Source organism: Pomacea canaliculata, linkage group LG5 (assembly GCF_003073045.1).
Source record: "Pomacea canaliculata isolate SZHN2017 linkage group LG5, ASM307304v1, whole genome shotgun sequence".
Classification (NCBI taxonomy): domain Eukaryota; kingdom Metazoa; phylum Mollusca; class Gastropoda; order Architaenioglossa; family Ampullariidae; genus Pomacea; species Pomacea canaliculata.
The window spans coordinates 23446529-23469043 of NC_037594.1; the positions used below are offsets into that span (position 1 = coordinate 23446529).

General features: G+C 36.1%; 1 protein-coding gene across 1 annotated transcript; it reads left to right on the forward strand.

Annotated features, from left to right (window-relative positions):
- The first annotated feature begins 2781 nt into the window (after positions 1-2781).
- LOC112563464 lies at positions 2782-22487 on the forward strand. Its single transcript, XM_025237335.1, has 15 exons — positions 2782-4369; positions 5327-5415; positions 5747-5963; positions 6282-6415; positions 6562-6630; positions 13091-13115; positions 14840-14986; positions 15545-15675; positions 16287-16512; positions 17508-17541; positions 17734-19331; positions 19456-19532; positions 21008-21193; positions 21340-21450; positions 21701-22487. The coding sequence occupies exons 1-15, from the start codon at positions 4108-4110 to the stop codon at positions 21770-21772; spliced, it is 3378 nt and encodes a 1125-aa protein (XP_025093120.1). The 5' UTR covers positions 2782-4107; the 3' UTR covers positions 21773-22487.
- The last annotated feature ends 28 nt before the right edge of the window (positions 22488-22515 follow it).

Consider the following 22515-nt stretch of genomic DNA (forward strand, 5'->3'; position numbering starts at 1 on the left):
TGAACATATGCTCCTTGCTGTTCTGTTGGCTGCTACCGTAACAAACCAACACTTATGTGAAATTATATTTTTCTGTGCATGGCAATATTTTTGAAGGTTTGTATCTTGTAAACAGAAAACTCTTTGGTTAGGTCTTGGGAGGAGTTGTGTTGAAATAAAAATAAGCTCAACGAATTAAGAAAGAAAACAGTTTATTACAGATCTGTCTCCAAAACCATTTGCTGTTAATGCTGTGTCAAAAGTATTTGCTACATACTTGTGCAATAATAAGCTTAAACTGTACTTGCTGATTTGGGAAAGAATCTTCATGAGAACTGTGTATTCCATATGCAGTTTTCTTTAATGCTAATGACAAAACCAAAGTAAGAAAACAAAATGGAGGAATTTAAATGCAGACTGTTAAAATCACATTTCTTGTTTTGCTTACAAAGTGTTGAACTTTAAAAAATAAAAATTGTATTAAATGTATGGAACATTTTCTTGAATAAAAAAAACAACAACAAATAATTACTTGTTTGACAGAACTATTCTTGACAAGATTTTCATCTAGTTTGTGTACTCCCAGTAGTAAATAGCTATTAGCAAAAAAATTATGTAGCCAGTGTACTGCAGTGCCAGGGTAATTTGCTTTCAGGTCTTTCTGACTTTTTTCGGGATGTTGATTCTTGAACAGCATTAACTCATTTTAAACCCTGGATCCCCAGCCTTTCCCCTGAACTATTCTAAGAACTTTTTTTTTACTTGACTTCCTCCACCCCCCTTAAGTCCCATGACATAAATATTTGCAATTGTAGCACAAAAAACTCTTTATATGGTCATGTTGATGCTACACAAGGATGTATATTATTGCTTGTTAAACTACCTTTTAGACAGAGCACTGTCGTCTGAACCTAGAGCAGTGGTTCTTAACCTTGTTTGAGGTACCGAACCCACAAGTTTCATATGCACATTCACCGAACCCTTCTTTAGTGTCATGCACATTCACCGAACCCTTCTTTAGTGTCATCACGAATTGCGGGTGTATCTTGACGTGGCGGAGGCTCCGCCAAACCCCTGAGACCGACTCACCGAACCCCTAGGGTTCGATCGAACCCTGGTTAAGAACCACTGACCTAGAGGCATACCAATTTGGTACATGTGTTGTGCAGCAAGCTTTTTTCTCCAGGTCGCCCCAGGAATCGGTACCAGACTCCACAGAGGGTTAGGAAAATGTACAACAGCTAGAGAATAATAACTATAGGATCTGTATAGTGCATTTAAAGGGGACGTGTGATGTATGTCACAATCGAGTACAAACAAGCACATTTTACAAAACCCTTGCCAGCATCATTTAGAAGTAGACTGCCTAAAAAAAGGTCTAGACCCCAGCCTCTTTATATGACTGCCCTTGCGGTATTGCGGAAGTAGGTATTTAACTGTATATGGTATTGTGTTTGTAGTTTGACCATGTAGGTGTACATCAATAAAGATCTCAAAACAGTCATACTGACAGATATAACTCTTCCATCAATAGTAAAGAAACTAAACTATGAAAAACTTGTCTCCCATTTATTACAGTCATTATAGTACAAAAAGTAAACATGAAAATCAGAGATGATATAACGATCAATGGTTGAAGGGGTGAGTTATTTGAAAATTGCAAATAAGTAAGCATCAAACAGGAAATAGCTTGCATATAAAGTGATACAAAGGAATGATATCTTTCCTTTTCGTGGTTTTTCGCGCATCAGCATTTCTTCCGCCGTACTCTTGAGTCTACAAGATCAGCTATATCCGATCTCAGGGGAACCATAGACCAAAGAGGATCAACTGGGCATTCTAGACTCCCAGTGTTTAATGGAAGATCAAAGGGAATCACTTCACATGGACAGTTGAAATAAATTTGAGAACCATATGGGTATGAGTAGTGATAATCTTTCAGCTAAGTGTCTCTCAATCATTTTATTAAAAAGATAATGATTGAGATATCTGCTGGTAACTTAGAATACCTGTATTGCTAGTTAAACATTACTCAGAAATTTGTGCCAAAGATATGATTGTCAGGTACAATGCGTTGTCCGGGTGTCATGATGGGTTTTAAAGACGTAACGAAATGATAAAACATTTTGAAAAATGTTTCCCATGCATGCCTAATAAATGTTCTGGTGGAATAAAAGAAACTGATGCTGAAATATTAAAGCATGTATAAATGATGTATAATGGCCTATTGAAATCTGAAAAGGGAAATATAGTCCTATCGTTTCAGAAGGTTGAATGTACAGCTAGAGACGATACTCGTGTAACTAAATTTTTCTTTGATGTAAAAGCAACCTTTGCTTCTGCATTACATATACGAGGTTAAACATAATTTAAACTTAAAATAAAGAAGGAATTTTTCTTCGGCCACTGGACATTCGATCAGTCGAATAACTGCAGTGAGCTTCATGTTCTACATATTTTATTATTACAAATTATCAGAACTGCTGAAATTACAATATTTTTAATAAATTAGTTTTTTTTTTCAGTCTGTGCCGTGAGTACCAAAGGAACGCGTTTGGATACGGATGAAACTTTTTAGGAGGAATAGACGAGATCATGATTTGAACTCCAAGTATTAAATACCTACTGACTTAAAAGTGATAGAAAAAGTATGCTAAAATATTACGTAGCATTTTTAATGATGCTAATGGTACTATAAAACTTTAAAATTTAAGAGGTTGGTTTTTTTTTTTTTGGTAGAGTCGCGTCATCGATGTTTACTTTTTACTCTTCATGAAGTTCAAGGTCATTACAGGCTGGCCATCATGGCGTCAACGTGAGAACAATTTTCAATGTTTATATCGGTTTCTGTGCCAAGCCATCAAGTTTTAAAATGGATAGAAGATATCAGCGATACGAGGATTATTTTACGTTTCCAGATCCTTCTGTTATTTATAACGAGCAAGCTGAACTTGCAGCACAAGTTCCTTTCAATGTTAGCAGAAACGTTGGAGTATCCGCTTCGCTAAATCAAAATGCAATGAGCACTACGTCGCGTGAACTAGAATCGTTTGAAAGCGAGAATGGTAGATTAGGCTTGCAGCAGCGAAAGTTTTCAGATATGATACCCCGTATGCAAGGTATGGGAGGGGACAATATGGAGTCTGAGAACTTAAATATTACAGGATCCCAGATTAGGAATACAACCTCAGGAATGCAAGTCAGAGCAGCAGACGCACAGTCACATGAGTGGTCAAGAAATGTGGATTTGGAAATGTGCACGAATAAACCTCAAAATACTCAACACGAATTCGAAGACGATAGGTTGGAGAGGGCAGAACCATATCAAATGCATAAAATGTCTGTTGAGTACAATGCAGAAGAGAGTTATGATTCTACTTTACCCAGAAGAGAACCGGCATACCAACAAAAGCAGGCTTACAGTAGAGTATCAGACAACACTGTATTCTCTGATGATCAGAATATTGAACAGGACCATTTTTGGAGGGATGATTATGATAATACTTTTAATCATGCTCAAAGGCATGAAGGTTACCCGCAGCTCGGAAGAGAAAGGGATGATGGGTTCTTACCTAACCAAGATCATTATCATGATCATGATATGCATACTTATGGCAAGGACATACAGCAAGGAGGCTTCAGTAGTTATGGAAAGAGATGGCCATCTCAAAGAAATGAAAATCCTTTTGACTCCAATGAATATAATGCACCACAAGATTATCAATCAGATGGTTTAGAAATGCTTGTCCATGAAAGGTGGGATTGCTCCAGAGAAGGAAATTATTCCTCACAACATGAGTGGCAGACTAACAAAGCTTCTGCATTACAGAGCAGAGGACGGTATCCATCAAGGGAAGAGGGCAATTCTCAAAGAATGGTCAACATTTTAGGGGAGAGGAATTTTCTCGAGGTCAGCGCCATCAGAACAAACGAGGAAAATTTCCATCCAGAGGACACACATTGTTACCCAAGCAAAATCAGACAAGAGGACGTGGCAGTCAACGTGGGTCAAGAGCACATCCTGGGCAGGGCCGTGGTAGAGGCCGTGGTCAGAACAAGCCAGACCAGTTAAGGAAGCAGCCATATGGTGATAAACAAAAGAGTGCAAGACAAGAGAAAGCAGCACTGATGGAAACATCATCTAAAGGTCAGCAGAATTTGGGAAATAAACCAGAACATGCTGCATCTAATGAAAAAGAGAAAACTGTGACTTCATCAAAGGAACTACATATAAAAAACATGGATTTACAATGTGAAAATCCTAACTCTGGTGAGAAATTTGTGGAAGTGGATAAAAAGCAGAACACAGGAGCCTTTGAGAATCAGTCAGGGTCAGTTAAATCTGAAGAGAGGGATGCTCTTAACAGTGCTAAAGAGGATGCACAGCCAGGTGTGTGTGTGAACTATTTATTTTTGTCAATGATAACAGTAGAAAAACTTTTAAAAGTAACTGTTTGCTCTGTAGTCTTGTGGTTATTGTGCACAGTTTCACAGCAGACTTCTGGTCCAGCTGTAAGGGCAGAGACATGTGAAGTATTATTTTGTATATGGTTTTATTTTTGCTTGCTTTTATTTAAAAGAGAAGAGAACTCTGCTGCACGTCTGATGCTTAGAGCTAGGAAATGGGTCCACGCCACCCTTCTCCTTTGTTTCCTACACTGGCTTCCCATCCGTTCTCGCATCCAGTACAAACTGCCCGTGCTGTGTTTTAATTTCTTTGCTGGCACTTGCCCTGATTATTTCTCTAAACTGCTTTTCCCTATGTCCCAGCTACACAACTTCGCTCTTCATCTGATGATCGTCTCCTTACTCTTCCTGTCACCAAAACAACAACATATAGCCACAGGAATTGTGGTTATTGTGCAGTGAAACAATGGAACTCTCTCCTTTCCATATCTGCAACCTACCCACTACTGAATCCACTAAAAATGCACCTCTTCCATAAACATTACTCCTAACAATCTTTCCCATAATACTAGTCCTTTTTCACATCCTTCCTTTTGCAATATCATGTTACTTTCAGCTCTTGTTCTTGTTATTTGGTTCCTCTTTGTGTTCTCTGTATTTCATTTTATTCTTCATTTAGTATAGTTGTTTATTCTTTTATAGCTCATATGTTATTTGTTTTCCTGTCCATGTTACGTTCTTGTTCTTAAGCGCTAAGAGTATGCTCCTTAGGAGTGATTATGCGCTTTACAAATTTTGCGTTTATTATTATTTATATGCTTTTAGTAAACCCATTCTTTGAGTAAATTCACTTGATAATGAAATGTTGATTTATAGTATTTGTATCGATTTGATAAAACTAATGCATAGCAGGATGATAACTGAGTTGTTTTTTTTTCAGATGAAAAAGACGATGTAGATGCTGAGGATGTGGGTGAAGAAGATACTTCATTTTGCAAGCTATGTGCAATGTCTTTTGATTCTTCAGAGGTGAGCATTACAAATGCATATTACATGTATATACAAACATTGGAACAGCACTTGCAAAAGTTTTATATAAAAAAATGTAAAATACTCAACTTCTTTTAAGTTTATATTTTAGGTTCTTGTTTGATTTGGTTGGTAAACGTAGATTTTTTTAAGGTTGAATTTTATAGCAAAGAACTAAAGTGTCTTATTTTACAGAAGGAATGTAAAGTTTTTATAGCTTAGCAGCGTACCCATTTTTGTTTCTTTATTAGCTGAAAACTAACTTTTTACTCGGTCATCTAGGTTTTTGCCAGAGACCAGATACTAGTCCCTTTTTTTTTTGTCTGAGCAGAAGTATTTCCGTCATACTCGAGGTCTGCTGCACACACAGCGTCTGATGGCACAAGATACACCTAAACCTGGAGTGTCAGATACTCAAAATATCAACATCACTTTAAAAGAAGAGCCGAGACCTCCTATTTCACAAGTTGAACAAGTTGTCAGGCAAAAAACAGTCAAACTTTCACCTTCCAGTGTGCAGAAGAATGCTTCAGCAGATACTAGCCAAGGTGCTTTAACATTTTGTTCAGTTTTTACTTGATTCTGTCTAGTAAAAGTAAGCAGACTACTATTAGCAAACCATTGAATGTATAGCATTGAACTTTTGTTTTCTTTTTGACCAAGAAAATGTCCAAAAGAAGAAGCAGAGACTTATCCTTATTATTAGTAATACATTGCCATGTCCACCTCTTGTAGTGGATTATCATATCTTCATTTGAAAAGAAAGGTCTGGACACTGATCTATGTCACTAACTGAAAAGCAGACCACTGAAAAAAAACAAAAACAATTGAAAAGATATTTGTTTCACATATCTACTTTTGTTCAGGCCTGGCGCTGATAAACAGCTCTGGTTTTGACGAAGATGATGAGTTTGAAGAAGAAGAAGAAAATCCAGAAGAGACATTTGCAGAAGATGGAGCAGTTGACAAGGAAGGGGATTTTGAAGAATTTCGATGCAAGGTTGTAATTGCATTTCTGTACATTTCTAAATCTTATTTGACTTAGTAAAGTTATTGAATAAATGCAGACAAGTTTATCACTTTTGAAGATTCCCTGCCCAACTGCTTCATTTTATTACAATTGTTATTTTTTTGTGGGGATTGTAGTTGTGTGACGTGAAGACCACTGGACCAGTCAGCATGAGAGCACATCTTTCAGGCAAAAGTCACAAAATGGTATGTATATGTAGTTGTATTTTGTTTTATGCTTTTGCAGCTTATATATTATAAGATTGTGTAAAATATGTTAGCGTGAGGATGTATTTATTGTAAAGAATGATGATGAAGGTTGCTTCTCACATGACTTGTACATACACATTTTTGTTTTGTACATATGCATGTTTTATTCATATCCATCATCTGCAATGGGGATAAAATGGGGAAAATATATTTGATACACAACACTTTTTTCCTATTTAAGTATTAAAGATTTGCCCCCAAAGGCATTTATGGCGGTGCGAAAAGCTACAAGAAAGTGAAAAGTGCAGAGTGGAGAAAGCAAAAATATTTACGAAGTATTTAATATTAGTCATCTTTTGTATTCTTATTAAACATTATGAGGGCATTTAAAGTAACATATTGTACCTATAAATAACTTCTTCCAGAATGAACTTCCAGACATGTTTTGTGATATAATGTTCAGTTGTATTGCATCCTGACTACACTGCATATTGCTCATGATATAGGATTAACATTTGCTTGTTGTGGTGATTCGTAAAGGATTAACTTTGCCCATTTTAGATTTTCTGAGATATTTAAAACACTGAATGTTTTAGTAACTGGTTAATATAGGCCATTACAGCCACAGTGGACCATGAGCTTGTGTCCACCTTAGGCGATGCTTGGAAGTAGTGTGTTAAATAAGAAAACTTGGGCTCAGTGCGTGAGTTAGTTGGGCTCAGTACGTGAGTTAGTTGTTTCTGGATACAGTTTTGTTTGAAAAATATATCATTTGGTATGAATCAAAACAATATTTTTGGTGCAGAAAGGCATTTTAACGAAAAGAAAGAACAAAACAGCAATATGACAAGGGCATATGAGGAGAAGTTCATAAAAGGGGAGAGACGTACAATCTCCAAATGCACAGATACATAAAAAACATATTTGCAAATACCAGTCTATGGCTGCTTCTCTGTACCATTCTTTTGGAAGACTTTATGTATCCCTTGATTATTGAATACAAACAAGACTTGATACTTTGGTGCTTACCAGAAGACAAAAAAAGACATACCTTTGTCTAACATGCTTATAAGTAAAGTGTACAGGACTATTGTGGGAAAAAAGAGAAATGACTGGAGCATGTCTGTTGTCATCTATTTTAGGACTTTTGGATATATGATTTACTCAAAAACAACAATTAGTGGACTTTTTCCTTAATTCATGCACGTCTTGAAAAATAAAGCAGTATTATGATATTAGTGTTGTGTTACTGTTGTTATTTGCTTATCCACCCAACAAAACATCTATCACATTAAATTTGCTTATATTGTTTACCCAAACATTAAAGGTCTATGAATTTTTTTGTCAAACAGTAAGTTTTACTTTTGACTGTACATAGGGATTTTTGCCACTGCACTCCTAGGATTGGATGGAGTGAGAGAGGAGTAAAATTCAGAAAAGTAGTTGTGAAAGAAATGCCAAATGGCTGACACATCAGCTAGTAGCAAACAAAATCCAAAACAATTGTTCAGAGATTCTGAAACACTTAGATGTCTATTATTATGTGTAGATTACTAATGTGCTTTGTGGCAAGTTACAAGTCACAAATCATCCTGGTAGAATTCCATGTCTTACTCTAACCATATGCTATCAATATTTCCACAATTTTGTGGCATACCTCACCTCAAAAGAAAAAAAAAAGGTTACGTGCATCTGAGACTACACCTATCAGTTGCATTTCCTATGTCTTAAAGGAACTGCACTTAACAAGACAAATGATAATGATTTGCACACCATCAGAAGTTTGCTCGTCATTAATTGTTTAGAATGCCATATACTCGGACAACTCTGAATTGGATATTTGGCTTTTGATGGAATTTCATTTTTACAACGCTGATGATTTTCGTGGCAATTACTTTTTGGCAGCAAATAAAGACGTTATGCGCATGTCAACTTTTTTCTGAAGGTAAGTAACCAGACTCTTCACACAAATATATATATTTGAATTATGCTTGATAACGTTTTTAGAGGTGTCATCAATTTGATAAGCTTTTCTTGCATTCAAGGGTTAGGGTTTCAATGAATTATAGAATTTATGACACATACTTTTTCTTTGTCAAGTAACAGTTAAATCTCATATCTATAATATTTTCATTGCTTTGTTTGCTTACATCATCTTTGATAAGAAACTTTGTAGAACAATATTTGTTTTATTTTTAGTGGTAATGTTTGGGAGGAATGGAAAATGACTGCTAGGAAATTACAAATATGTGGCGTCTTAAAGCAGTTAAAATTATATCTACCCTTTTGTCAACATCTATTTAACATATTTTGTATTCTTCATTACCCCTTCTCCCAGATAAACCAGCCACCATCTCCAGGGCTGGATGAGATAAAACCAGAATTACTTCTGTCGACCGTATCTTCAACAGTGCCTAACGATCCTGTCTGTTATACCATATCAACTATCAGGAAAGACACATTAACTGCATGTGCTTCAGCTGGACTTAATTGGATGTTAGCTGGGATTAAATTTGATGCTGTCAGAAAATAGAAAGCTCTGTAGCACCCTGGAAACTGTATGCTAAATAAGGAAAAAGAAACTGTTGACAGAAGAAACAGATCTCTATGCCTTGAAGGCCATGTTTCTCTGATCTAGTCAGCATAAATGGAGTGTTGAAAAGAGGGATAACACTATGTAATAGTGATTATAGAATGTCCTGTTTAGTTTAGTCCTTATTGCTCCTCAAGGAGCATAGGGCCGCAACAACACCTCGCCAGCGAACCCGGTTTTGGGCAGCCCCCTTCAGTTGAATATCCTGTAGTTCCCATGTTATTGTCTACTGTCGTTTCAGTAGGCCTTGTATCACAGGTCAGCATTTATGGTTAACTGCATATACAGTTTTGAAATAGACTGAAAGAGGGATAATATTCTATGCATTACATTTCATGCTGCTGTTTGTGACTGTAACACTGCAGAGTCGTGAAATGTTTGAATGTGTACATACATTTGAGAATGCATTCTCTGTATTGGCTAAGCTGTACCTGAAAAATTATTAGTCTCATAAGGCAAGCCTAAAATAAAAGTGGAAATATTATGGTAACCTTGTGCCAAATGTCTTATTGACATTTGCTAAGATAGTGTGGCCATTAAGCAAGGAGGCTCCTATTCCTATGGCATTAAAAATAAAAACCAGACTTCAAAGGGTTCCATATACTTGAATAACAAGATTATACTTCCTCATTATTTCTAATTCTTCCTTTCATTCTAAGACTTACTTGTCCACATTTTATGCCTATGTTTTTATTGGCATGTGCACTTGCATTTTTAAAAGAATTTGTAGTGAGGTTAATCATACCCATATATATATATAGCAAGATGTAATGTGGTTTTGTTTTTGTTTTTGAAAATTTAACTTCAGAACTGTGCATCAAGCTCTTCTGTATATAAATCTGCCTCTTATGTCCATGTAACTACTTTCTCATGACTCTTGACTCTTGTTGTTTAATGATCTGGAGATTAAGGAAACCAAAAAATTGAGTGAAGTGCACACCTGATATGGAACAGTACACAGTACAAGTGACTTTATTATTTAGTTGCAAATTTCCTGCAGAATTTAGATCACGCTGCCCAATCCTGCACACACAGAAGACATTGGGATAGAATTAGCTCCCCGCAGTTTAGAGCTTGCTTAGTTTGCTAAGTGAACACATTCTTTTGACTAACATGTTTGAGTGAACTTTAAAGAGTTAAATATAATATACTTTGCAGTCAGTGGGTACAGCAGAATAGTTATAAACAGTTCACTTTTGTGGCTTTTGCATTTTTCATAAACATAGCTTTACTCTGTAACAGCATTGGCATAAATTTAATAAAACAGAGATTGGTGTGTAATTTTTTTACATTTATCAGTATTAAATTTTGCTACAGTTAAAAGTATTAATGTTTATATGGTTGTTTTCTGTTATATCCTACCTATATGTGCTGCCATTATTTAATCGAACTTGTAGCAACAGAAAGGGATTTTGAAATGCTGCTGGCTAATTGAGAACATGAAAGAGGTGCAGAGAAGATGGAACATGAATTCACAATACGCGTTGAATGTGTGACTGCTGGTGGTTAAATTAACATCTATAACTTAATTTGCATTCTCTAAGTTATGTCTGTATCTGTATGCAAGTTTTTAGGACTGTTATATTGAGAAGTAAGTTAAAAGTTCTCATTTAGTTTATAATCTTTTACATTTTTAATGGAAAACTTTATGCATTGGCAGCTGACCTACTTAACTGCATCTTGGGAGCAGAGAACATGTTTCTACGCCCTTTTACTTTTCATTTTTAGAACATGAACATGCTGAGAGAGACATTATCAAAGTTGTGCTGTTAAAAGAACAATGACCTTAAGTAAAAGAAGACACATAAATAAGCTATTACACCTCTACATTTCTGAACCAGTGTCTTTTGACAGGCTTTTATGTTGAACCTTTCCTTCCTCTTCTTAAGTCCCACCTCTTTGCCCCATCCTGATCCTCTTATAAAATTAAGCCTAGTGCTTCACTGAAAGATTGAGTAGCTTTATAATCTAGATACTGCTTGGGCACACCAAGATAGAACTGGTTTCATATGGTTGAAACTTCCCTAAGTTTTGAATCTGGTTGTTGTTCAGTATTATATTAACTGATAAGTTTGTGCAAACGTATACTGGAAGATGTAAGTTAACAGACGGTGCTAAGGAAGTTACTGGAAGTTCTGATGCACATCAAAGTGTCCTAAAAATATTGTTCACAGCTGTGCTAGTATGTTGCAGACTTGTATGACAAAATGTATAGTATGGCATCAGTATAAATGCAAAGAGTGAGCAACCAGAAACTTTATTTTTTTTTTTTTTTTTACCTAATTGCCTTCATAATATTTGAAGTGAAATGAAAACTTTTCTGATCTGCTCCAATTTTACCTGTTTTGTTGATATAAAAGTGACTTGATCAGCAGACATTCCTCTGACAGGCTTGTAGCCTCTGATATGGAGATTTTTCTTGTTTTGCACCCTGTCGTTTATCTTCTGTTTTTCACTCACCCCCCCCCCCCAACCTTCTGAATGCAAAAAATGAGCATATGATAAGGTGTGAGCCATTTAAATCCAGATAAGTACAGTAAGGTGATGTTGATAAAGATGACAAATGATAAGCATTTGTGGAAAACAAGAGAGGAGTATTACAGAGAAAACACTTATCAGAGTTTGGTGATTTTTGTTTGTTTGTTTGTATGGAATCCCTTTTTTATCCGAGTTTTTAAACTGATTTATTCTTGTTTAAAAACAAATTTGTTTTTGAATATAAGAGATTATGAGACCTTTTGTAGGGCAAAACATTATAAATGAAGCCAGTAGCAGAGCATACAACTAAAAAATACAAACAACATTATTATAGATAATGCAGTGGCAAACAGGAACAAGGGAAAATAGAGCAGTCAGTCAAGTGTGTGTTGGATTTCAAAAGGATCTTTCCAAAAAAATGGGTTTTGAAGCCTGGCTTGAAGGCTTCAAATGTAGACCACAGACGTTATACAGTTCAGCATGATAGGGTTTAGCAATTCCAAGTAGTGTCTGAGACGAGAAGTAAGCTCTTCCAAATTTGTCCTCTAATGGGTGGATCTGAGCAGGTCAGCACTAGTAGATCAAAGAGACTGTCATTGGTGATGGGTAGTAGGTTGTGTAGGTTACATAGGGCAACTTGATGCAGCTCGGAGTTATTGGTTTCACAATGCCTGCTTGATATAAAATGGCTTGCTGAAACAAGTACTGCATGCACATCAGGGTAGTAATGTGCAAAACTATTGTGCAGTATGTCCTTAAGAAAAAACATTGCATTTATAACTTGTTAGCAATAGCTAACCATTCATGTTTGTAAAGATCCCCACAATCTTTCTGTGCATCTGAACTAAATTGTACGCCTGCCATCTGCTCACTTTTTGGGAATTATAGTTGATGATGAAACTAAACTTTTTCAATTTAATTTTGAGAAAAATAATCAACTAAACCCACTATTTCAACAGAAAATAGTGGGGCTGGACAAAAACAAACAACCAGTCATTGCAGTCCAAAGAAACTGCAATGGCATTCCCTTCATAGCCGTTCCCAGTATCAGGAATCCGAATTTTCTGATAAACTAGAACTTGATGCAATATATCAGTAGAAATTTAATCAGTCATAAAGAAAGTGTGTTTATAAATGTTTGTATCAAACGGTCAGCGTTTTTCGGGTTTCCTGATGATCATTTGAAAACATTGTTCAAGGATGGTATGTATGCCTGGTAAGCATATTCTGTTTTAAACAAACTTGGCAAAGAGCATTGTTTTAAATACTATTTATCTTAATTTAAATCTTTATTTACTTTGATGTATGGTTTTGTGTAACTATGTATTGTGACCTGAATATTCTTAATGGCAGGAGCTATAAAAATGTTTTGCTTTTCTGTTGCAGATTCAAGAGGCTGTGGAGAAAGGCTGTAAGTGTGTCCACAGAAAGAAAATTGAGGCCACTGCTGCTTTGACATACAGACAAAAAAAAATTAATGTAGCTTTTTATTTTAATGAATAATTAAGGCCAGAAAAAGTTAGGATAGCTGATTAATACCTACTATGTAAGTAAAAAATAATAAATTCCCTTTGTTTCATTTAAGCACATACCTTGAACATGCTCAAATGTGGGATCCCTCATTGAAAACAAAAATTACCAAAGATGCCTGATTAAACAAAAAACAGATGTAAGTTTAGACTGCTATCCTTAAATGAATCCTTAATGTCAAGGCCATTTTTTAAACACCATTTACAACTAAATTATTTGGATAAATTTATCAAAATGTAATTAAATCTCCTGACCATATGTATAGTGGATTTGTTTGATGTATCTTACCCAACAAATAAGCATTCATACACATGACGCTACCTACATATTAGTATATATATAATGTATATAAATATATAAAATATAATAAATGTATTTTAAAAAAATTATTGACAAATATGATACATTTTTTTGTCCTCCCCACCCTTTCAATGGCATTCTACTTTCAAAATGTAATGTCCCAAGTGTTTTGAAAGAATAATGTGTTAACAATGAGAGTGATACCCTACTAGTTTATGCCACATCCGTCACTAACTGATCCACTCGTGCACATCTATGTTTTTAAATAAGAAGTCAATAGGTAACTTTATGTGTGACTCCAAAAGTGAGCCACAGCATGAAGTTACAGAATATCTTATTCAAGTACTGCTGTACTTTTAAAAAAACATGAAAACAATATTCTTGTTTTGCAGGGGAAAAATGTTTGTCTATCTGTTTCCCTAAAGTCTTAAAGGGCTTTGTGTTTCATAACAGTGGGTAGAATCAAATTGGCTAAAACTTTGTCATTTTTGAAATGCCATGTTGGCCACATTATGCATTTTCTACCTAACCAGACCACATTTGAATGTTTCAATAGTATTCTTTAGTTTGAAATCTATGCTGAGATCTTTAAAAGTCAGAGTGCAAACGTTTTTTTGTCGATCAAATACACCTTTCCTTCTCAAAATGCAAACTTCCAGGCATGCACAAAAATGGTTTAAAAAGAATGTATATTGCTATGCTTATGATATAAAGTCTGCTTCATTGGATAGCTAGGATCATATATATTTACATATCTGTGGATGTTCATGACATGGTTTTGACAACATCTTCTACATGGTAATGTTTGTAGGCTCGCATCACAAAAGCAGCAAAAGTAATATATCTGAAACAGTATGTGAGCTCAAACCAGCTATTTGGGGGAAAACCCCCACTCTTTAAGACCTTTAGTGATCAGACTGAGTACAAACATTTTTCCATCGGAAACCAGTTGATAATACTTATAATTTTTGTCTACATGTGGGTGTGTATGTGTCTGTAGGTTTTTTTTTATAGAGATATAGTTCGCTTCTTAACTGAACAATCAGGTTCACGTAACAAATTTGATGTCCTGTCATGACAACTGGTCCATCGAGAGTTTTTTTAATAAAAATTCAGTTTTGAAGGAGACAATTGCGAACAAATTTTGCAGTTGAAATGTTTCTTAAGGATTCAAGTCACAGAATTACAATGCGGTTTATCCCTGTTTGCACATTTTAGTCTTCATATTTTGCAGATAATGTACAAAACATTATTGTCATGAATTGTGTGATGTTAAGCTAGTTAACTGTGAACTTGTGTGAGCAGTCCCAGTTCCTCAGAGAGTGTTGAAGAAGATAGGGCCTGATGCACAAGTGCCTCACTCTGAATACAAGCCTTCCGTGAGCTTAATACCTGTGTCAGGTCCCTCTATACTAGTTGACACTCTCAGAGCTGTCCCTGAGGCAATTGTTGGTGAGTATGTCTTGTGTAAACCTGTCTGATTTAAAGAATTAGATATTTAATACTTAAATTTTGTGTTTGTTTGAGCACATGTGCATGCACGTGATTATTTTTAAATGAAAAACCTTGAAAGGTGTAGGGGAGAACATTTATGTTGATATATGTTGAAAAGTCTTTTTTTTTTAATTAAATGTAAAATAGTATTTTGGGAGATTGTGTTCAAGTGGTCTCATGAGCGACAACCACACAGCTTATCTAAATAATAAATAGTATTCTTCATGGTATAAATATAAAGAGTTTTCCTCTTTTTCTACATTTGTTCTTTAATCTCCCACCTAGTTCTCTAGAGGGCTAACAATACCTGGAAATGCTGAATCTTCTAATGTAGCTGTGTTTCTTTTGATGCTGTTTGGCAAATAACACATTTTTAACAAAATTATGAAGAAGTCTGCACAGTTAATACATTTATCAGCTCAAGTTGAAGTTATTTATAAACATTAAAGAAGAAACACAGCATGAAACTTTTTAACAATGCAGTTTATGAGGCTTTCTCTGTGGATTTTGCTGCAGGTTTGCCAGCGGTCAAAGAATACCAGTTAAGCAAGCAGCCATCATTCACCTGCACTCTTTGTGATGCTCAATGTGACCTCTCTTCTATACAGACCCACATAATTGGCTCCAAGCACCGCATGAAGTATCTGGTAAGTTCTCTCTGTGTTTTTTTTTTTTTTTATCTTCAGCAAAGAAAATAAGAATGAATGAGAGATGTGGATTCTGTTCTGAGCACATAGCTGAAAGGCCATCTTATGGTATGACTATGACTGAGAAAGAAATACCAGCTATTCACCATGTGGATTAATGTCTAATCAAATTCCTAGAAACAAGGGAGAGTTTGTGAGAAGAATAGTTGATTGTAGGTTGAAATGCTAATGTCAGAAAGGGAAAAATAATCTATAGAAATCAATGCCAAATAGACTTGTTTCTCATATAAGCTTTGGGTTTCCTTTTTTAAGCCAGTTTTTCAAAATAACAGATGTAAAGAAAAGCAGCGCTTAGGTTATATTTTGTTTCTACAGCATACTAGTGCTTTCTTTAGTGAAATGTATGCAATGTTTCTTATTTTCTTGCTATCATTTTCATGCATGGCTTAGTCCTTGGTCATAAAATAATCATATATAAAGGCTTATAAGCTTATTCCGTAGTTTCTGACATGATATAAAAATATTGTTACAGTAATCTGCAAAGAATGGCTTGCTTGCTAAATCTAACATAAGCCAAGTTAAATTTAAGTTAAAATGCATGACCATTGCAGAAAACCAATCATCCTGATATATATGAGCATGTTAAAGCCCATGGTGGGAAAAAGTCACAGTTGTCAGCATTCCTTGAGGAGGTGTGCAGTGACATTGAATCCAAGGAAGGACGTGGTGTGCCTCTGGTTCAGAAACCTGCAGCTAAAGAAAGCACAGAAAAAGAGGAGGGTGGTGAGGCTGAAGATAGCCAAGAGTCAAGCAGAGCTGTTCGTAAAGAGGATGATAGTGAGTGTTATACAAATCAGCATCATAGACAGCCTTTCCTTTTCACAATTGTTGATATATGGATGAAGTTATTGGTGGAATTATTATTCAGCAGACTATAGTTATAAAAATCCTTTAAAACCCCAGTGAAATTTTCAGAAAATCTAAAAAAAAAATTTAAATATGAGGGTGAGTCAATAATTATCCTGAGTACAGCTATGAACTTTATTTGAATAAAAGGAAAAACTTAACATTATTTTTTCAACATTATCTCTTAGCTTTTCAACGCGCTTTTTCTGTTGTGCAAAATCTTTAAACCTTCAGTGAAAAAAAAACTTTTGTCTGAACAGTTATCCACACATGCACCACTTTCTTCAGTTTTTGGTCAGAAGTGAATCATTGATGCCTTATTGTCTCCTTGAGTGGACCAAACAGGGACACTATCAGGAGAGGGACTCAATAGTAAGCAGTGCTTGAGACTGCGAGGTGATTTTTCACCAGCTGGAACTTCTGCCCATACTGTTGAAAGCCTGCAAAGCAGTTTGAGATATTGGCTGACATTTCACCTAGCCCTGGTCTCTCCCTTTCAGACTATATTACCTGTTAAGTCCACAGTGATAAAAGAAGTGCATTGAAAAGCAAGGAGACTGTATTTAAAAAAAAAAATGATGTTATTGAACGTTATGTGTTGTGATAAGTGTTCCATTTTCTGGAAATAAAGTTTATATCTTGCTGATAAATTATTCACCCATCCTCATAGTAATAATTGAAATGGAACTTTAAAACCAACATTTCTGTATTAAGATATCACTTATTTTCTGGGTTTTGCATATGGATGTGTGTGTTTGGGGATTGGGGTGTTTGTGTGAGAGAATAAGCGGGGCACATATTTTCAAATGCAGGTTTATACATTTTTTTAACAACATTAGCAGATACAGATATCTGATTGACTATGTCAACTTCCTGAGAACTCTGGATTGCTGAATTTTGACATTTTGAAAATTTTGTTTCCCCAGGAGGAGCTTCTAGTTCCATCTCATCTGTTTATGCGTAAGCTAAATCTTTTGTTCTTGTGAGCTGTATACACATGCCTGCAGAGAGCTGTCTTGCAAGAGTTCGCATTTTTAATATAGCAGAAAGTTTTTATTAATGGAATAAGTACTAAGATAAATTAAATTGGAGCAAAAAAAAAACCATAACTGATTGTTGTGTTTATCATGATATTTATTGTATCATCTCCAGGAAGCGTTTCCCACATGACATCGTTGTTGCGCGTTACAAGGAAGAAAGAAGAAGAGAAATGGATGAACAAAGTTTTGGCCACTTTGAAGGAGGAAGAGGGCGTGGAAGATATCCTGGCCCACCTGATGCATTAAGTTATTATGAAGGTGCAAGAGGACATGGCAGACCTTATGATGACTACAACTGGTTCCCAGATCGACCTCCCGGTCCACCTTTTGGTGAAAGATGGGGTAGAGAAGGTGACTGGGACAGAGGCTCGGAACCACCTTTTTATGGCCCACCCGGACGATATCCATACTGGGATAACCGACCCAGAGGGTTTTCTGATGAGGAAGAACGAATCAGACGTATGTATGAGTATGAACGTCATTCATTTTACCATCCAGCTGCGGGAATCAGCCGTCAGGAAGAGCAGCACAGAATGATGTTTGAGTATGAAAGGCTGGGAATTCCCTACGAAGAGGCACGGCGAAGAATGATGATGCAAGATGATAGAAGAATGAGATTGTCAGACATGGTCAGGAGTGGCATGCCTATGGATGAAGCAAGACAAAGAATTATGGCAGAAGAGAACCGAGTCCTGCTGCTACAGGAATACGAGAGGCAAGGCCTGAGTGCCAGGGAAGCGCGACACAGGATCATCGTGGAAGAAGAAAGACAAAAGCTATTGGATGAATATGAGAGAAGGGGAATAACTGCTATGGAAGCACGGAAGAGAATTGCAGCAGGTGATATCCGACTGCATTTCACCAGAGAGTTTGAACGACGAGGTATGACTCTAGAAGAAGCCAGGATGCAGGTTTTGAGAGAAGAAGAACAGCAGCAGCGCTATCTGGAGTTGTATTATGGAGATGTTCAGCCCAGAAAAACCTACAGAAGGCAAGAACCTCCTTTATCTGAGGCAGCTTTGCTGAAAAGACATCTGCAGCAAGGGTTAAAATTAGAGGATGCTAAGAACAAAGTAATTGCATGTTTAAGGGCAGAAGGTATACCAACACATGAAGCCATTCTTAGAGTTGAAAAGATTGAAGTCACACCTGACATGCTGCAGCAAGAAGAAAACAAAAAATCTTTAGATGACAGAGAGCGTGGCGGTGGGTATAGAGAAGGACCAAAGCACATAGTACCTGCGGAAGATGAAGACAAGATACAAGCAAAGATAAGGAAATTTGCTGAAGATGATTTGGACAGTATTTCTGTTGATGAAGCTAAGGAAAGGCTGTTGCAAGAGTACATGAGACGAGGTGTTCCTAGAGAGGAAGCCCGTCAGAGCCTAATCAGTGAGCTCATCCGGCAAGGTGTGTCACCAGAGGAAGCCAGGAGAAGATTTCGAGATCCTCCAAAAGCTTATCAGTCAGGAAACCATTCCCCTTCACCAGACTCGAGTCATAAAACAGAGCGACGAGATCGTTCTCGCAGAAGCCATTCACGTTCTTCCAGTGGCAGTAGCAGCCCATCAAGAGTCAGAGACTATACCAGGAGGTCAAAATCATTTGGTACAGAGGAGAGAGAAAAGGTTCGAAAGTTGTCACGAGAGTCACAGGCTTCAGAAAGATCTAAAGGTGAAAAACATCATGGCTCCAGAGAGACATATTCAGGTATTTTATGATGGTTGTGTTGCGTTATAGCCATATTTATGCATTATAAATCATTTTGATGAATGTTTGATATATAGAACACAATTAGGAACTTCTGACTAATTTGTTTTCTGCTTCTTCTTAGAACGGAAGCATAGAGTCCCAGATTGTGAAGATCCACCAACTCTCACACTTGGAGAAGAGCTGAAGAGGATGAAAATGGTGAGTTTTCCAATATGGTGCGTTGTGCAAGGGTGAATCAATAGTTATCTGTAATACAGCTAAAAACATAATAAAAATTATGCTGCTGCCCATGCTGTTGAAACCCTCCAGAAACTCAAATTTGAGGTGTGAGCTCATCGTCTGTAAAGTTCTTATCTTGCCCCTTCAATAACCATTTTAGTCTACTTAAGGAGATAGGAGTCACCATCTCACTTCAGACCAACAACTGAAGGAAGCAGTGCATACATGACTCAGCCCAAAATTTTTTAAGAGTGTGACGAAAGAAGCACATTGAAAAGCAGCACAACTATGTCTAAAAATGATACTAGTTTTCAGTTTTTTATGGATTAAGCTTATAGCTGGATTTCAGATAATCATCCACTTACCTTTGTACAAAACATGAGCTATAATAAATAGCTTTTCATAAGCAGGATTAAAATTACACTAAAATTTTTGTGGTATGATATGTTCAATTTAGATTTCCAACTATTCTAATATATTTTGTGGGCAAATTAAAGAGTGGATGTTTGCACAAATTCTTCAGCTTGTACACAAGTGCATGGGCAAATATTCAGTCCTGGGCTGAACGAGTATGATCATTTTTTTTAAATCTTATACTTATTTTAAAATGCTGCTTTTATAATTTAAGGGTTGATCTGGTTGCAGAATTATTTTAAGGAGAGTGGGCTCAATTTATTAGAACATACTATTTTCTCGAATTCTAAGCCAAGTCTGTTCTCTTGACGAGACACAGTCCTATGAATGCCAGTTCTCACCTGAGTTTTGAAAAGAGGTCAGAATCTCAGTTTATATGATGTCACACAGGGTAGGCTTAGTGATCAGGCAGCTTCTTGTAATCATCTGCTTAAAGTGTTCATGTTGAATACAGCCTTCAGTTATATCAGAAGTTAAAATTATGGTCTATCCATCAAGGATGCCTGACCTTGAGGGTTTAAGATTCCATCCATGTGTGCTTTTCGTGAAAAATTTGATTAACAATTTATGATGTAGTTCCGTAACAAACTAAAGATAGCTCTGTTTTGCCAGCAACTTTGAGCTTAGTTTGACGTGACTTGGGTTTACTTTTTTAAAGATACTACGTTTAGGTATGATCAGAAAAAGAACTTATACCCCCTTTTAAAATTATCCAGATTTGTTTTTTCATCGAACGATGTTTCATGAAAAGGCATATTGAATGCTTCTCATGAGCACTTCTGTATACAGCCAGGTTCTCTGTAAATAAAGTCAAATAAATCAGTGTTGCATCCATAAGGAAAACCAAAACAATCCATCGTGGCCAAGCTAGAAGAAAATCCACCTTGCAGTCCGTATGACTTTGGAACTTCAGATGGCAAGCAGTTGCTCATGTAGTCTTCATTGTTTCAAAGTGGAATCAATGGTGAGAGTACCAAGTCTGCATTTACTGCACAAACTTTTGTCACTTAATTCTTAAATCTTTGTTTGCGTGTATACAGAAACGACGGCTTGAAGCCTATGAAAAGGAACTTGCCCAGAAACAAGCAAAGACATCGACCTCTAGTTCTTCTTCTGAAACACCTAGTACCTCAACATTCAGTAAAATCAAATTACAATCACAACCCAAGACATCATCAAGTGACCCAGGACAGAAAACAGATGTGAAGGAACTCCTGGAAAATCTAGTAAGTATAATGCTTGTCTTAAAAAAAATGTCTATTTTAACATTTAAAGGCAAAATTGTAAATCATTTTTCAGCATCTTGGCACAAATGTGTCATGTACTAGGTTCATGAGATCATTTATCCATGTGCATGTCTTTCCATCTGCAGACAAACAACCTCATCTCTAGTGAAGATGATGCAGCTGCAGCATTACAGGTCTCCAAAGCTTTAACATCTGCTCTTTTGAAATATCGCTTCAAAGCCACCCCAAATGAAGAGGTGAGTAAAGTATTGAACGTTTGGAAGGGTATTACCTGCAAAGAGTGCATTTTTTTTTTTTTGGTAGCTAAAAACAGAAAAAAAGATAAATTCCACATTTAGCAGTGATCATTAGCTGATGGCTGCATGTTCTTGAAACTTTCCTCTGGCCTACATTATGCTGTTATAAGTTCACAATCAAGATGTGATTGTTTTTGTTGCTAGTTTATTGTAGTTGTGCTTTTAGTGTTTCTAACATTGAATGTTTCAGGCTTCAAAATCCCAGCAATCTTTGGCAACCTTTCCAGAAAGACGAATAAGTGATGTAAAAAAAACTGTTTGATTCATCACCAAAAACCTAGGGCACAGTTGTGTTTACCTGAAAATAGTTTCAAAATGTTTTCTAAAATAGAGCAGCCAGATTTTCTTCATCCCTCCATTGTTGAAGAGCAGAAAAGGAGTGGATAAATCTGATAGATTTCTGAAATGCTGCAAACTCTTTGGACAAGTCCAGACCTGTGTTACTGAATTCCATACTAGTGCAGGCCAAGGCAAGAGATTAAGGATTACTTTTCATTTTATTAAGGGTGCAAAAACATTGTTATGTTGTACATAAACACTGATAAATCTGCATTTATTTTTATTATTTTGTTATTGTTTGCTCTGAACTCACTAAAGTCCTTTGCAGAAAACTATAGAGCTAGTGTTCAGTCTATAACAGTTATAACAAATTATACTTTAGAGGAGACATCTGACGATAATATAGCATGCAGTATTTTTTTACTTATATCTTTGCTGACAAGGCAGTATTGCTGGAAAGTAGCTAAAATTTAGCCATTTTCTAACCATGCTTCTTATGTACATTAATTTAAAAAGTAATGTCAGTTATTTTCCTGATAATCCATCCTCTTTGAAAGTCTGTTGTGTTTGCAGTGTAATGAAGTTTATTGCATTGGTTATACATAACTAGGTTTGGACTTATTCAATGTTCAAATAACCCATGTTCATTTTATTTACTTTTTTATTTTCTTTCTTTTCATTAAACACATATACCATGAGGCAGTTTTTGTTGTACTTTAAAAGTAT